Source organism: Nelumbo nucifera, chromosome 3 (genome assembly GCF_055504915.1).
Source record: "Nelumbo nucifera cultivar China Antique chromosome 3, China Antique-T2T, whole genome shotgun sequence".
NCBI classification, from domain to species: Eukaryota; Viridiplantae; Streptophyta; class Magnoliopsida; order Proteales; family Nelumbonaceae; genus Nelumbo; species Nelumbo nucifera.
In genome coordinates this window covers 46,642,372-46,658,461 of record NC_142651.1, presented here as the reverse complement: position 1 = coordinate 46,658,461, position 16,090 = coordinate 46,642,372, and the positions used below count along the sequence as shown (strand labels likewise).

General features: G+C 35.8%; 1 protein-coding gene across 5 annotated transcripts; it reads left to right on the top strand.

Moving 5' to 3' along the window:
* Positions 1 to 2,224: 2,224 nt before the first annotated feature.
* Positions 2,225 to 6,410, top strand: LOC104611476 (B3 domain-containing protein Os04g0386900-like). 5 transcript variants are annotated; one of them, XM_010278549.3, is made up of 4 exons: positions 2,225 to 2,650; positions 3,681 to 3,827; positions 3,930 to 4,120; positions 5,944 to 6,410. In XM_010278549.3, the coding sequence occupies exons 2-4, from the start codon at positions 3,785 to 3,787 to the stop codon at positions 6,244 to 6,246; spliced, it is 537 nt and encodes a 178-aa protein (XP_010276851.1). In that variant the 5' UTR covers positions 2,225 to 2,650; positions 3,681 to 3,784; the 3' UTR covers positions 6,247 to 6,410. The 5 variants fall into 5 exon arrangements, with proteins under 5 accessions (XP_010276851.1, XP_019055647.1, XP_010276852.1 ...); XM_019200102.2 differs by having other exon boundaries at positions 2,236 to 2,646; XM_010278550.3 differs by having other exon boundaries at positions 2,248 to 2,646; positions 3,933 to 4,120.
* Positions 6,411 to 16,090: the final 9,680 nt, after the last annotated feature.

The following is a 16,090-nucleotide window of genomic DNA, read 5'->3' as shown; positions in this document are numbered from 1 at the left end:
TTTCTTCAATACTACAGGGAAGGTTTTTGTGAAAGTGAACCTCAGGCGAGGTTTTTCTGACCATATATTCTAAGGTATAGAAGATACTACACACCTATTTATGTTACAGAATACCATGCAAACAACGGGGCTTGAACTACTTGAAAGAGTCCAGATCTGCTCCTCACACTGTGCGTCTCACACTGACCTCACAACATGTTCTTGCCACACATTGGGAACATCTCCCGCCCTTGAATTTATTATTATCATGGGAAGATGTTTCCAATACAAGGTGAGATGTGACTGTAAGATCGGCGTGAGACTCACTATGGACAGAGCATATCCAAATTCCTACTTGAAGGCTAAACCTAAGCCTAACCTAAGTTTAGGTCAGGCCAGAGTTTTCTAGCCCAAGCCTATCCTTGAGCCTGAAAACTCAAGACGAACCCATGGAAAAGCTTACGTTAAATTACATTGGGCTCAGGTTAGGCTTTCAATTGAAAGATTACTTAGGCAAGAGGAAATAATATTAAAACTTACTATTATGAATGTGACGGATTCATATAGAGTAAATTATATTTCATCAAACACTTGAAATTGAAATATCATAATATTCTTCATGACTATGAAATATGACATAAACAAGTTCGGGTTTCCTACTCACACCCATCTCATAAGCAGCACATTGGGAACATCTCCTATATTTATATATTTTCATTCATGAGGATATGATTATGATGCATGGCTACTAAGTGCTGTGAGGTGGAAGCAAAGCCACTTATACCTAAGGACACACTAGCCAATTCATGAACTACAAGTCCAACTTGCAAATTTGAATGAATAATGATTGATGCCTTGCAAAATGCAATGCTTTAAAAACCAACTTAGTGAACATGTTTGGTATCAATTTATATGATTTTGTCTTCAAAAATGATTTTTTGCACCTCACCGCCATTACGTACCTATTGGTGAGCTGGCACCATTGCTCAAAAAAGCTACATCGATACCAAACACCATCTTAGAGGCTGAACCGTCCATGTTGCAGGTCACTGGTTCTACCATCCCGGTTGAATGGGTCAATTTGTAACATATCAGAAAATTATATAAATGGCAAAAATAGTGGAAATTATTGTTCAATCATGAGACTATAATTGTTCTGAGAGTGCATGTTTTTGAAAATTTAAATGACAGTGGGGGGCGTTTTTGTACCCTTAAAAAATAATGTAGCTTATAGGATAGAAAATTCATGGGGTTGTGTGGCTAACTGGCTACATATGAGGTTAGCAGCTTTATGCCTTTTTTTATCATAACATTTGCCGAGAAGCAAGAATGAAAAGTTTTTCAAGTTTTGTTGGGATCTCCTCCTGCACTCGTATTAATCCACGCCCTCGTGCACTTGCACTCATATGGTTACACGTTAGCTATGCACGGGAATCCATACTCACTTGTTCGAACTTCCATTAATGGAGACTGCAGAGTTTAACCCCGTTATCGTTATCATGTCCTCTTTTTCAGATTAACAAAGAAATATGGCTTGACTGTGGCTCGAGAGACGAAACAAAGAAGAGGGAAAGGAGTCAAAGGACAGAACAGAGCAGAGCAGACGAAGAATTTAAATGAATATGGCCGGGTTACTGAATTTTGTTTCCAAGTGATGAATCTGCATTGATTCCTCTGCTTCTCCCTCGGTACCCATAAATAACTAGTTTAACAGAATGGTCTGGTTCTTGAACAAGTCATGGGAGCTGATGCCTTCTGCTCAAAATACATCAGTCATTTCTTGAGTCATGTCCTCCTCTGTGAAACTGACTCTGTAATACTGCTCCTCTGCTTTCTTAATGAATCTTCTTCTTCTGGTTAAAAAGCAAAAGGAAAAGCATGGAATTGCACCAGTGGCAGTCTGTGCCTTGCCTTATTGTCTATGCCTTTAGAGGAAATTTTTTATTTCTTGCTTTGAATTTGAAAAATAAGAACACATATATGATAACGGGGGTTTATCTCTCCGTCCAGTAAACTCGCACAGGTGAATCCCGATTCCCAAATGTGGTTAACGTGTAACCATTTGAGTGGAAGTGCAGGTGGGCGTGCCTGCATCAATGAAAGTGCAGGAGGAGATCCCAACTCTCAATATCACCCTCACGTTATCACGACCTTTACAGTTTCCAAATTCCAATACATTCATATAGAAATGGAAGTAGAAGTGAGACAGACTATTATGCTTTTCCATTTTGGGTGGCTGAGAGCCTGAAATTCCGGTCGCCTGTGAACTTTGATTCTCCCTGTTCTGCTCTGTCGACATGAAAAAACAGACAAAAAAAAAAAAGAAAAAGGAACTGAGAGAGAACAGAGACTCCATCGTGGCTTCCTCCTTTTGCCTGTCATTTATGAGTTTTAAACTTTTATTGATGAACGGTCCAACGCTTTCCTCTCCTCTTATTCGCATAGAGATTCGAATATCATAACTTTTTTCCTTTTGCACAATCAGGTCCTGTGCTCCATGTGAGCCAGACCTGTGCCTCAGAAAATCAAACTTGGGTTTGTCTTTTCTTATTCTTGGAATTCTAAACAACTGAATCATTCATTGACCAGAGAGGAGAGGGGTGGCCTGGGGATACTGATGGTGGTTTCTCCCAAACTCGGTGGAAGGAGGCTCTGTGCTAAAGTTTGGTAGGTAATCATGGTCTCTCTTTCTTCTCTCTATGTTCATTCTTCCTTTCTATGTTCATTCTCCGTTGAAATATTGTGTTACTAGTGAGTGTTTAAAATTCTAATTTCTGTTGTATATCAGAAAAAAAGAAAAACTCAGTTCTGCTATGATATCATCTGCTGGTATTGTTTGTTTATTGCTTTATTTTTATTTTATCAGGCTCTTGCTTAAATGAGTATGTTGCACTTCAGTCTTTTATCATCATTTGTTGGCATATTTTTCTTTTTAAGCTCTCTTCTCTGATCGATAACTGCCTAGTTGGTTTTTCTTTTTTTCTTTTTTTCTTTTCCCTTTCTCTTTCTTTTTCTTCTGGTTAAGTGGGTTAGTGGGGTAAGGCAATTTTCAAGTTATTCTTGTATTTCTGAAACCATTCTATTAATAAAGCGCTTTGATTGTTATTACTGATAAAAAATCATTTAAAAAAAGGGAATTTATTGCATACTCCTGGTGCCAGAGTTGATTTTTATTGCACTATATATTGCATACAGAAACTTTCATGCAACTTCCAAAATATGTAATGTAGCCATGTAGGACCTCTGAAGTGTGAGTTTATTGAACAACCTTTTCTTTTTTTGATAAATCATTGTGTTGAATCAATAACCTTGATATCATGTATCTTGAATTCTTGACAAGAGTAGTAATGCAAGAAGATTAAATTTATGCTAATGGGTAAAAGTAACACTGATATTCTTCTTTCTTTATATCTTTCTAAACCATTAATGTTCTTCCTTGCTTTCTTATTTCCTTGTTCATTCCTGTTTACATGTAGGATTCTTCCAATGATGGTTAAGATTCATCCTTATCCTGACTAGAAAATTTAGTTAATTAGTGGAATGCCTTAGAAAGCTCAAATGTAACCTAGCTATCTCTTTGTAAATTTCTTCCTTTCATGATCACTTAACATTTATAACTTTCCTCATTGAAAGCATTCAGCACAAACTTTAGGTATGATTTAAGGGGCTCATAATTTAACAAAGGATATTACATTGAACAGAGAAGAATGGCGGAACAGGATTCAAGTAGCAGACCCAGACAAGGCATAGTTGAGTTGATTTGAGGTATATTTTGCAGACAGGTGATTTGCCAGATTATTCCAGTATGCAGAGCGCCAGTACTCACTGTAGACAAGAAAATGAAAAAGGTTGTGCTACTTCACTGAATCATGTAGAGATTCCATGAAATGTCATATCATGGGCAGAGTGAAAGATACCAGTTTGTGCACTGATTCTCTTTTCCTTTCCAGCAGGCAAGACAAGGAAGAATCTTAGATCTCATGTTTCCCGCATGGAGCACCAGATGGATAATCTGAAGGCCCAACCCCAATTGAAGCCTACGAGTGTGAGATTGCAGGACAACAAAATTTCTCCACTCTCAGGGAATCCATACTTCTATTGCATTCTTACGAAATCTCACTTCAAACCCTTATATCAAGTGGTAATCATTCGTTTATCTTCATTCAAAGACCTCTAAGGGGGTGTTCTTTTTTTGGATTTTGAGAGGGGGGAATGTTGGTCAATGGGAATATTCCCATTGACCAAGAAACCTATGTTCTTTATTCAGATTTATGTGGGGACTAGGGAAAGTTTATTTTTCTGGGTATATCTCCTAGGTGGGTAAATAACTTTTGCAGGGGGAAAAGTTGCCAACACTTCAATGGGAATAATGGATTTTTATGGCTCAAATGATCATTGCCTTGTTCATGGTAAATAAAAGAACATGGGTAAATGCACTTATCCTGGTAAGTCTTTTTCCCAAGAAAGACTTACCAGGATAAGTGCATTTACCCGGGTAAGTAACTTACCCGAAAAGTGAACGGGGCCTAAATGTTTACCAGTGGACTTTGAAAACAATATGCATGGGACAAGGTATGCAATCCACCATTGGATGGGTAATCAGATAGGTTATAAATGGGCATTACCCAATGATGGTCCCATCTATATGTGTTCTTGGGAGGGGTATATTGAATATGGACCTAAATTTTGGTACAAAGTTCCCACTCTCAGACCTAAACCTTCATTCTCACAATTGTCAGCCCAAGATTTTACCATTGCACCAAGCAGTTGGCCCTGGTAATCAGATACATCATCCACAAGACCAGATCTGCTCCTCACACCCACCTCACAGCACATTGCAGCAGTTGGCCCTGTATGATGTCGTTCATGGGGAGATGATCCCAATGCATGATTGGATGTGTTGTGAGGTTGGTGTGAACGCTCTGTGAGGAGCAGATCCGGATTCGTTACCCACTACCCACACTAAAAATTAACTAACTTGGATCATCATAAGAATCTGCCATTGCAATCTTCTGGTTTGTAAGGTTAGGAAATGCGTGGCTAATGATGATGAAAAGGTCCATAGATTGGATGGTTCTGCTCATCCAGAGACAATGGATTCTCCTTAGTTAAGTCATTACCTATGATGGGTCTCATAAGTTACCTCAAATTTCTTCTTTCAGAAATGTTGCTTACAATTGCCCACATCTTCTATGTTCTTCAGTGATGGATACATGGCTTTGGAGCTGGTAATCAAGGGGGATAACTATGTGACATAAGATTAAGTGATTAACATGAATTGGGAGATATGTAATATCACTAAGTTTGTCAGAAGAGTGACATATGTAGTCAAAGAACAGGGTTCATCCTGGAATATGGTTTACCTAGCTGTTGCATAGGCAATGTCCGTATGCCAGGAGTCTAGTTTTATTTATTAGACTAATATCTAATAGGAGCTTAACTAGTGACAAGAAAGTACTAGTGAGAATTTAGAAAAAAAATGTAGATAGATATCAAAAGGCATCTCTTCAAAGAGGATTCCCCAGCACACATTTTGGTAATCCATGCATCTTAGACTAGGAGGCTTAGAGTATGGAAGTCTAGGAGTTTCTGATTGTAGGTTGCAGAGTAAGTAAACTATTAGGAGTTTGGACAAGGGCAGACCTGTCTGGATGTTAAACATTGTTGCCCCACCCTCCACCTAATTTAGGGCAGTTGAATGTGGGAGTAGAGATTGATCTCCATGCCATGTGACTCAATTATGGTCCACAACACATACTCATGACTCAACTGTCTTTCACTACTCCCACAGTCCCACTGCATTTGGACTACTGAGCCTTGTTACTATTGCTATTACCACTGTTAATAGTGGATGCGGAATTATGGATGCTGTGCAATATATCCAGTACAGGTTAGGTTTATGGAATCACTGTAATCTCATAACAATATGTTCTGATTTTCCCTTGGTCTCCATCCTGCTTGCAGGTGCTTCCATCCAAACTGCAACAATATCTGCCTTCAGCTATGGTCCCTGTGGAACTAACCTTCAGGAATAAGAGTTGGAAGATGTATTATTATGGAGATCGAGGCTGCAAACGGTTCAACATGGCCTGGAGACATTTCGTAATTGACAACAAGCTGAAGATTGGAGATGGCTGTGTCTTTGAACTGATGGAGAGCAGTCCTAATATTCTCAGGTTTAAAGTTCAAGTTCTCAATGGTGACCTCCCATCTGATTTCATAAGCAATATAGGAGAATCTGAAAGTTCTCCTATTATAATTGATTAAGACCCATCAAATTTTTGTTTTGTTGCTTATGACTTTCCTATTTGGCTTTAATGGAGAACATCAAAAGAGACATGACTGAAACATGTTTTTGTTTTCTGCTGTGGCCAATAGTAGGCTACAAAAATTTAAGACCCCAAATAAGCTCATAGCAGCTACAGCTCATATATATACTCTTGAACCCTAGCTACATTACATAGCCTTTAAAAAAGTGGTTGGGGAAATTATATATTTATATCTAAGAGCCTAGAGTAAGATATTTAAATATCTCTATTATGTTTTCATGGCTATTATGGTGGATTTCCAGTTTAAATAGAATAACACTCGTACTTTGTAGCAAAAGAGAGCCGTTACAAGTTGAAGGGGCCCAGAAGAGCTATATATGGGCTTACCAAAAGGATTCGGGTGATAGATACAAGAAACGATTTAAGTGCCCATACCCGACTGAACAAACCGTATCACTTTTTATATTAGGAGCTAGTCTCACTTTAGTACCCGGACTTCAAAGCGTGCCACTGCAATACCTCAGCTCTCAAAAATTGCCAGTTTTTGTCCAAAATTTTAAACTGATGTTAGATGAAATGTGAAAGGACACAATTACCCTTTTGAGTTTTGAATAGGTGAGAGAAGCATCACTTTGAAAATGCTAAAATAGTCACGTTTAAATCCCTTTAATTTCATTGCAACTGAGAACCACTCACTGTTCACTTTATGCTCTAACCTTCTGCCGAAGAGCCCGTGCTTCTTACCAGAGAAGCTACACAGAAAAATGTCACGAAAGAGGAGGTATTTAGACCACTGCCATTGTAATTTTTTTTCTTAGTTATTTAATCCATAACAAAAGGGGTGTTTAGACCATCATTGTTGTCAAAGAAGATGAGTAACTTTCGTTGTTACTGGAGAAGACAATCAAGGTAAAATGGACTAAAAAATTAAAAAATGTTAGTTTTGATATTTTTAAAAAATTTAAGTCGCATATCTCGTCACGTGATATAGATAACTGACAAATTGCTAACAGTGGATACTAAATTTAAGTCGCACATCTCGTATGTGATACAAATAACTGACGGATTGCTAACCATGGATACTAAATTTAAGTTACACATCTTGTCACATGATACAGATTAATGACGGATTGCTAATGGTGGATACTAATTTGAGAGTTTTTGGGAATTCAAGTATTGTAAATACTTTCTGATCTAGCCTCAAAGTATAGGGTACTAATCAGCAATTTACCCTTGCGACAAAGCTTAAGATGATGATGATAAACTCATATATACTTTGTAACCAACTACTAGCCATATATGCTCAGCAAATAAATAAATAATTAATGACCATATACAAAACAGAAATAGGTTCTTCTGTTGTTTTTGTTTGGTCGGTTAGAAATTTTCCTAATCGTCTGATTGATGGGTGATTAAGGATGTAAAATGAGATCTAACATTAAGCTTGGCCCTAACATGAAATCGTTTTGTGATCCATAACTCAAGTCTATTCTCTTCCCTCAGAATTTCTTAAATTGTGGTTGCCGTGAGCAAATGTGTAGGAAAGCTTGTTAAGGATGTTAGGCCCATTCCACTCCAAGCCCCAAAACACTTTTTTTTTTCTTTTCTTTTTTTATTGATAAGTTAAAACTGAAAAATCGAATAGAAAATTTCAGTTTCATTTGTTTGGTTTTTGGTTTATTCGATTTTATAGAACTTCGGTTTTAATTTTCATGATTAGAAATTCGATTAATTGAATTTAACCAAAATTTATTATATATATTAAAATATGTATAATATAATATATTATTTCACCAAAATAACTGAAAACTGAACCAAAAATTTTGGTTTTAATATTTTGATTTTTACTAATTTAATTTTGATTTTATCTTTTACAATTTCGATTTTAAAAATTTGATTTGATTTTTGACCAAATAAACCAAATGCACACCCATAAATCCCACAGCCACACTTGGTCTCAATCGTTGCCATCACACGGCAGCTTTAGGTGCTGCTATTTCTTACTTTGTTCTGCTATTATCCCATCTTACATTGAAGAAAGTAGCAACAGCAGCAGAGAGATGAAAAACAATGTAACGATGACAAAAGTTTTCTGCTGGCTGGACCATCCAGCTTTAATTGACAGTCTTTTTTCATGTCTAAGACTTGAAGATTATCCAGAAGGAGTGCTAATATACAGGACGTGAATGAACAAAGAATGGCCATCCTTATTTGTAGGCTTTTGTGTCAGAAGTCAGAACTAGAATGGCCTAGTTTCTGCCTTCTAATATAGGGTCACGTTAGGCATTGAGAATCTTCCAAAGACCAATAATTATATCTTTTCACTTTACAACGATTCACTCATTTAAATCGGTCGGTGTTGAAATCTATTGATATACTGTTACATCCATAAATATTTACACTGAAAACAAATGCAGCCTATGCATCTAGATTTGATGATTTCTAACCTCAAGCTCAACTCTAAACTATAATTTTGGCCCAGTTGCAATTGGAAGCAAGGCTTCAAGTGTGAAACACAAGGAGTGTCATATTGATACACTGAGAAAATTCAAACAAGTCAAGAAAATCACATTAATGAAACTAAATCTAGGTCTTAGATGACAATAATAATAATATTATTATTTTTTTTTTATAAATATATAAATTTTAATGATGAACTATTTCTTAAAATTTATTGACAGGTTTGCATTGAGAAGAGATATTTGAGTTAAAATTTAGAATTCATATGGTTATAACAAGTTGTTGAAGCATGGCATGGCATGGCATATGGTGGTAGAATTCAATAGAATTAGTAAAGTTATTGAGAGGGGAGAGATTCAATGGTTTAAGTTGATGATGAGAGAGAATGAATTTATATATATCTGCTCAGGTGGTAGGGGATTTAGTTAAATCAACCCCCTCACCTTGTGAATTTAATAAATAACCACCTGATTGGTAGGAAAGATCATCAATAAACTTATTGTCACCCTGGAATCCCTTGGCAGGAACATGACTGCAATCAGGGATATATAGCTAATGGCTATTAATATGCTACCTAATAATTCTAGCTTCTTACAAATTATTACCTACACTGGATTTAAGGTTAAGAAGCTAGATGGCTATTAGGTATTAGTTAGGCATATTAAGAATTTAAGATTGACTTAAATAATTGTTTCAGCAATTAAAATATAACAAGTGCATATATATAATTGCCTCTTAGGCTCAGTTTGGAAAGAATATAAATGCGAATTTGTAGAGCGTAAAACCTTGTATTTTGTATGTATTTGCACTCTACAAATTTGCATTTGTACTCCTTCCAAACTGAACCTTAGGTTTTTGGATACATGAATCTTCTACTTTTTCATAGATCTAATACATTTTCAGGTATATATTTTCATATTATTAATTTAGAATTTATCTTGAAATAAATAATAACCTTTTAAAGGTTTAATACATGCAATAGTTTGTAAAAGGCTTTATAGCCATTAGCGAGTATATTAATGATTTAATGTCTTTTATTAAATTTTTAGTAGATTGGGAATTGAGACTTTGGTTGATGCTTGTTCTTGAAATTATTTGATTGTAATTTATTTTTTCAAATAGACTATTAAAGTATGTATTTATATGTATATTCTTTACACAATAATTTCAACATTAGATTCAATGCCATTACTTATTAAGTATTGGCAAAATCTATAGCCAAAAAGACATGATCGATTATTGGTTGAACGTGATGATAAAGTGACTTTGCTAAATGTGAAACTACACTTCATGAAAAAGGAAAATTATTTGTAAAGAACTCACCAGTGACTTTTCAGCCTTTCTTTAACTTTTCAAAACATCAAAGGAACCCTATGCCAATGACATTTTTGTTTTTCAAAACTCACCATCCGTTAATGTTCATTGGCAGATGCTGGGTCCTACAGAGCCACGTGTCATCTTCTTGACCATAGATCATTTCTTGATCTTGTTTTTTTTTATTGCATTTGAAATTAAAAGGGATAAAGTGACAGTTGTGCTGTGCAAGTAGATAGGGACCGTCAGATGAGTTTGATTTGAATCAAAAGCATTCTTTTTTTTTTTATTTATTTGAAACTCCCTTTTTACTTAAATATATAAAATGGGCAAAAAAGTTTTTAGACTGAAATATTTGAAATAAAATTTTGTTGTTTTTTTATCAAAGTTTTACTTTAGTTTCCATTTACAATAGAACAAAGAGTAAAGTAGTAATCTACCTACATCCATTAGTCTATTTAACGCCAACTTACTGACATGGGGTTTCCATTAATAATATATTAATGATTAATAATAATAAAACAAAAAATATTAGTAAAATAATAACATGTTTATAAAATATTCATAAATTAATAACAAATACTAAGATATTAATTATTAAATACTAATAAACTATTAATTAAATAATAAATTATTAACAAACTTGTAATAAAATATTCAAAATTAAGTGCTAATAAAATAATAATTATAGATTCATAAAATATAAAAAAATAAAAACATGTTTTCAGCAAAAACATAATCATTATAGAATTTGTTGATGTAGCAATTTCATTAAAAAATAAAATAAAATAATATTTATGTTGCAGAATACCCCTAAGCTCTCTCTCTCTCTCTCTCTTAAATACATGCATAATCAAAAGGGTAAATTGCTGAAATCACCCCTGTATTTTTTTATGATTGCGGTTCTGTACCATGCTTTATGCTAATAGCACTATCCTCCCCTGAGCTTTTTGACACTGTCACATTTACACCCCCTTCATTATCTTGAGCTGGCGAAAGAGGGAAAATTTACCAAAATACCCAACTTTGACCATTTAAATGGTAAATTGGCTTCTCAATTTGCCCTTCCCTATTACATTGACCATAAAATTCATAAAATTTGTGTTTTCTTTACAATTTCTATATAGTTTGTTGAATTATATATATATTTTTATTTTTTATCATTTTCTTTGTTTTTGTTTTTGCAAAATTTGCCTTTTTCTTTATATATATTGAAAATTGTATCGTTTTATTTATTTTTCTACAATTATGATTTCTTGGTTGAAATATATTTTTGGAAAAAAATATCATTTTTATGTTTTTTTTTTGAAAATTTGCCTATTTGTTAGCATAATTGTTTAAATTTTTATCAATTTTTGTGTCTCCTACATTTTTCTTTATTTTTTGAGAAAAATATTGAGTGTGGTGTATATATGGATCCAAGGTTTTAAAAGTCGGACCAGACACATAACCATTTTGGGGACCAGTTCCCGGGTCAAACAGTCCGACTATCTAGTTTGAACAGACAGCTCATTCTGATTTTAAAAAATAAAAAAATAATAAAATAAAAATTGGCCAAAAATTATTGTTTGGATCGATAGTTCAACTACTCAATTCAATGGTTCTCTGACCAAATCAACAGTTTTTGGCTCAATGTATATATGCCTTCTATTCTATTTACACAATGGGATCTCTCTGCAAGACTGCAACTAGCTAAAAACTCATCGTCTTTAGACTTTAGAGAGGAGATATACGTATTAGGGTAATAATATGTATTGGTAGGTAAGGGCTTGCTTCCTAGAAGTTACCAAGCCTAACCCATTATTATGAAGTTGAGTTGGCATTGTATGAACCCCTCGATTAACAAGAAGCTTGCACCCTCAACCAAGGTGCTGCCGATAACTCCGGCTTCGATGGGAAGAAGAAGATGGAAAAAATCAAACAACAAATAATAAGAAGATTGGTTGCAAACAAAATATGAAGAAAAAGAAGAAGGAGAAGGAGAAGAGGAAAGTGTTTACTGCCATCAGACATTGGTAGAGAAATTACCGATGGTCTGCTACAAGGATAGGGCTAACTCAAACGACTTCGAATCTCCTGCCCATGATAATTCTGCTCATGTCTACCCACAACACATTACCCCCGTGAATTGAGAACATCTCTCCCTGCATAATACTATGTAGGAGAATGAGATGTTCTCCATGTGTGGCTGCAATGTTATGTAGGTAGATGTGGGCAGGAGATCCAGACTCCACTCAAAGGGAAAGGAAAGGGGAGCTCAAATGAGCTCCCAAATGGATCTGGATGAGATGAAGACAAGAATTTACAACGCGGGCTGGGCACTCAATCGCATTGTAAGATGTCTCTTGTTTCTCCCTTAGCGTATAAAAGTAACAGGAGGGTAGATAACTCTCCGTTACTTTTTAGTTTTTCTAACTGCAAAAAGGAGAGAAAAAGGGAGCTCATTTCAACATCATATTTTTATTTTCTTTGTTCTTTTGTTTTTTTATTTGATTCATCTGATAATTTTAATTAAAAATTGGAAATGTCATTGTTACATTTCGAAGAATCAAGTTTACTCTGAGATCATAAGATGATATGATTGTGGAAGATTGGGGAAATTATTGATCAAATTGCAAAGATGTCAGGGAGATTGTACCGAGAGAAAGCAAATGGACCTAGCAGGTTAAAAGGGTTTTGCTTTTCTGTCTTTGGAGGTAGTCATGGAAGCACTTCGAAGAACTCCTCTCCCCTAAGGCTTAACACCAGCAACTACAGCGAAATTAGAGATATCTCCTCATTTTATTCAACAAATTCTCCACTTTTACTAATTTCAGACTTCTCAATCCCCATGGGGTTACCTTGAAATCCAAATTTCTTTGGTTCGTTCCTTAGCAGAAACCGATGCTTCTACTGTGCTCAAGTCCCTCCAAATTCTTAGTTGTGGAAACTAGCACCCTGAAGAAGGCGATTCCTTTGGGTTCTACATTTTCTTCAATCAATCATTCTTGGAGACAGATATAGCTAAGGGAGCAATGCTGAGATTATTTTGTCCTTCCTCCATTTACTACTTTTTCTACAACAGACGAAAAAACCTTTGAAACGAGAAGTTTAGTTTTATTTCCAATAAAACATATATCCTAAGAATTTGGATGAACATCAATTTGAAATGACGACCCATCCTATTAAAGCTTCATTAGCTATTTTCCCTCTTCTTCCTATTACATACTATAACAGAGAAAGACGGAAAAAGATTGCTCGTAAACCGGAATAGGACTTGTTGGGGGCCTCTGGAAACAAAAGGTTAACAAATAATATTATTTGGCTTCTATAAAAATCAATTTAAAAACTAAAAGAGATGTAATGGACAGTTTAACCCTTCTCTCGTTATTTTTCAAAAACTAATACGTGTTACAACAGTGCCCGGCCCGTGTTGTAAATTATTGTCTTCTGTTCATCCGAACCCCTCATCATTCCAAAGGAGGGGCTTTGAAATTTTTTCTTTTAGTGCCGGTTCAGATAATTCAAATTTAATAAAAATTTGCCATTATGTGCATATTAGGTATGTGTTTGATATAGTTTCCGTTTATTAAATAAATATTTCTACTTGATTTGTCTTCAAAATTGAGAAAAGTATTTGATAAACTATTTTACGGACAATTGGGCGAATGGCACTACATCAATGAAATAGTGAATAAATGCTCAACCGTTGGAAGAAGCATTAAAATGAATCTTTTCCTAATAGTTGGTGTGCATATAAATCAAAACCCACTTTTGGGAATATCAATGCATACAAATGAATATGATACGAAAATGCTGATTTGGCAATGACATGGTGGCATTTTGATAAATGTCTATCATAAAACGCCCATTGAACAAAACACATGCTAGATCAAAGGGACCAACGTGTACATCTCCTATTCAATGGTGCACGCATCCCGTGAACCCATCAATGCGAACTCTATTAAGTTAATGGAACATAGAAGAGTGAAGAATGAAGACCACCATGTGTTGATGGAAAGGAAAAGCATCATCGCGTATCGACGATAATAAACAAAAAAACATATCACTATGGGAGCACGAATCTTGTGGACCCTTTGGTTCATAGGAAGTGTTAGGGCTGTACATAAGAAGGCCCAACCCGACCAAACCGATCAACCCGGACCGACCCAACCCGAGTCGGCCAAGTTTTCATCAGCACCGGTTGGTTTCGGGTTGTACAAATTCATAAACCGATGGTTCGGGTCGGTTTCAGTTTTCTTATGTGAAAACCGAAACCGACTTGAACCGAACCGACTTAGTTCCTACTTAACTAAAAACTGAAATATCTGAAAATATATATTCCAATATATTTTTATGTATATTTTTGTTTATATATATATATATATATATTTCTAAAATACATATTTCAGTTTTAAATATATTTCCAGAAAACTAGGTGGCCATGGGGGGCATGGATGAACTTAGAGCCGAAACTGACCTAAACTGACCCAACCCGACTCAAACCGACCAGGTCGATTTTGCTTAACATTGGGTCGGTTTCGGTTTCCATCTCAGATAACCCGACCAGGTCGGATCGATTGGAAAAACCTCAATAAATCGACCCAACCCAACCCGTGAACAGCCCTAGGTTGTGTGCACCTACAAATGAAAAATGAACATGTCGTATTAGTAAGTTAACAAGAGTTTAACAGGGCTACTTGGTTAATAATGGTCTAATTGGTTGAACCAGACACTAAAAGACACAAAAAACAATAAAACCCAATAATACTTCCCTCTCTTATTCGAACTCCCCTCCTACTGTCTCTCAAATCTCAACATATTGTAACTAGACCACCAGCCACCACAATAATCAACGTTCAGCGTGAGGCATCAACCAACAACCAGAGACTGACAATAAATTCTTCTTCTCTTTCTCCTCCATCTTCTTCTTTTTCCCCTTTTCTTTTTTATCGACAACAATCCTCTGAAATCTTAAGGCCGTGTCCCAAAATCCCAACACCCTCTGTCTGATCCGATAGCAAGGAATCAACGGCTACCAGTTGTTGTCGGAGTAAAGTAAGCCTAACCTTCAAAATTAAGATCATTAAAGTAGGCTGAGCTCTGACATTTGAGTGGGAGAAAAGGAAAGCATGAATAAAGCCGAATTGCTACTTGAGGTATTATGAGAGAAAATCCACCCAGGGACAATTAAAAAAAATCAATTGTTCGCTATTACCTTCTTCTTTGTTGTTTTCCGATTTTTCTTTTTTCTACCTACGTATCATGCACTTCCATTCCGCCTGTGACAGGAAAAGAAGAAGAAGATGATGATTTTACCCTCGGTCACCGATAATCGGTCTCCCAACTTGGTTGCTATGGTTTGATGCTGAAAGACGGTGAGAGAGGAATTCGAATGGAGGAGGTTGTCGTTTTTCACTTTTGTGTCTTTTAGTGGCTGGTTGGACCAGCCTTAACAGAGTAATTCCATTAAATTCCTATTAACTTAATAAGGTGACGTGCTCATTTTTCATTCGCACATGCATGCTTCCTGTGAACCCGAGGGTCCACAAAATTTGAGCTCTCACTCCGGTATTACAAAAGGATACCTGTCATTACGACTTACGGTACGGGTAGTGATAAATCAGGTGGTACGTGGTATTCAGGGAAAATCTAGACATGGTACCGGATTAGCTTTGACCAATCAAATCACACGGTGTATCGGGCGAATTGATACAGTGTTTCAGGTTTTTTTAATTTTTTTCTTTGTAACCAATTCAGGGGTGCCGGTTTAAGTCTCCTCTACCCCTGAACCAGTCAGACCTCTGATATACACTCATTTTAGAAGCGGAGAGATCCCGGAACGATACGTATCGATACTTTGAACCTTGCACCTCATATTGGTTGGCTCCATTTTCCCGCTATCATATTCAAACCCAATTGAGGTGTCCGTGTTGAGATTGATAGCATTGGCCACAATCATGTGTTTTATTAAAATCACCTGACTTTTTTTTTATTAAATTTTCAGAAATTATGATAAAATCATCCTTGCTCACCATTCATGTTCCCAGCCAGGCGATCAAAGAGCCTAGGATCAGCACCAAATAGGT

Excerpts from the sequence above, each read along its gene's own strand:
- LOC104611476 (XM_010278549.3), top strand. The coding sequence starts at position 3,785 with ATGCAGAGCGCCAGTACTCACTGTAGACAAGAAAATGAAAAAG. Across the intron at positions 3,828-3,929 it reads TAGACAAGAAAATGAAAAAG|CAGGCAAGACAAGGAAGAAT; the intron begins GTTGTGCTACTT and ends TTTCCTTTCCAG. Across the intron at positions 4,121-5,943 it reads TCAAACCCTTATATCAAGTG|GTGCTTCCATCCAAACTGCA; the intron begins GTAATCATTCGT and ends TCCTGCTTGCAG.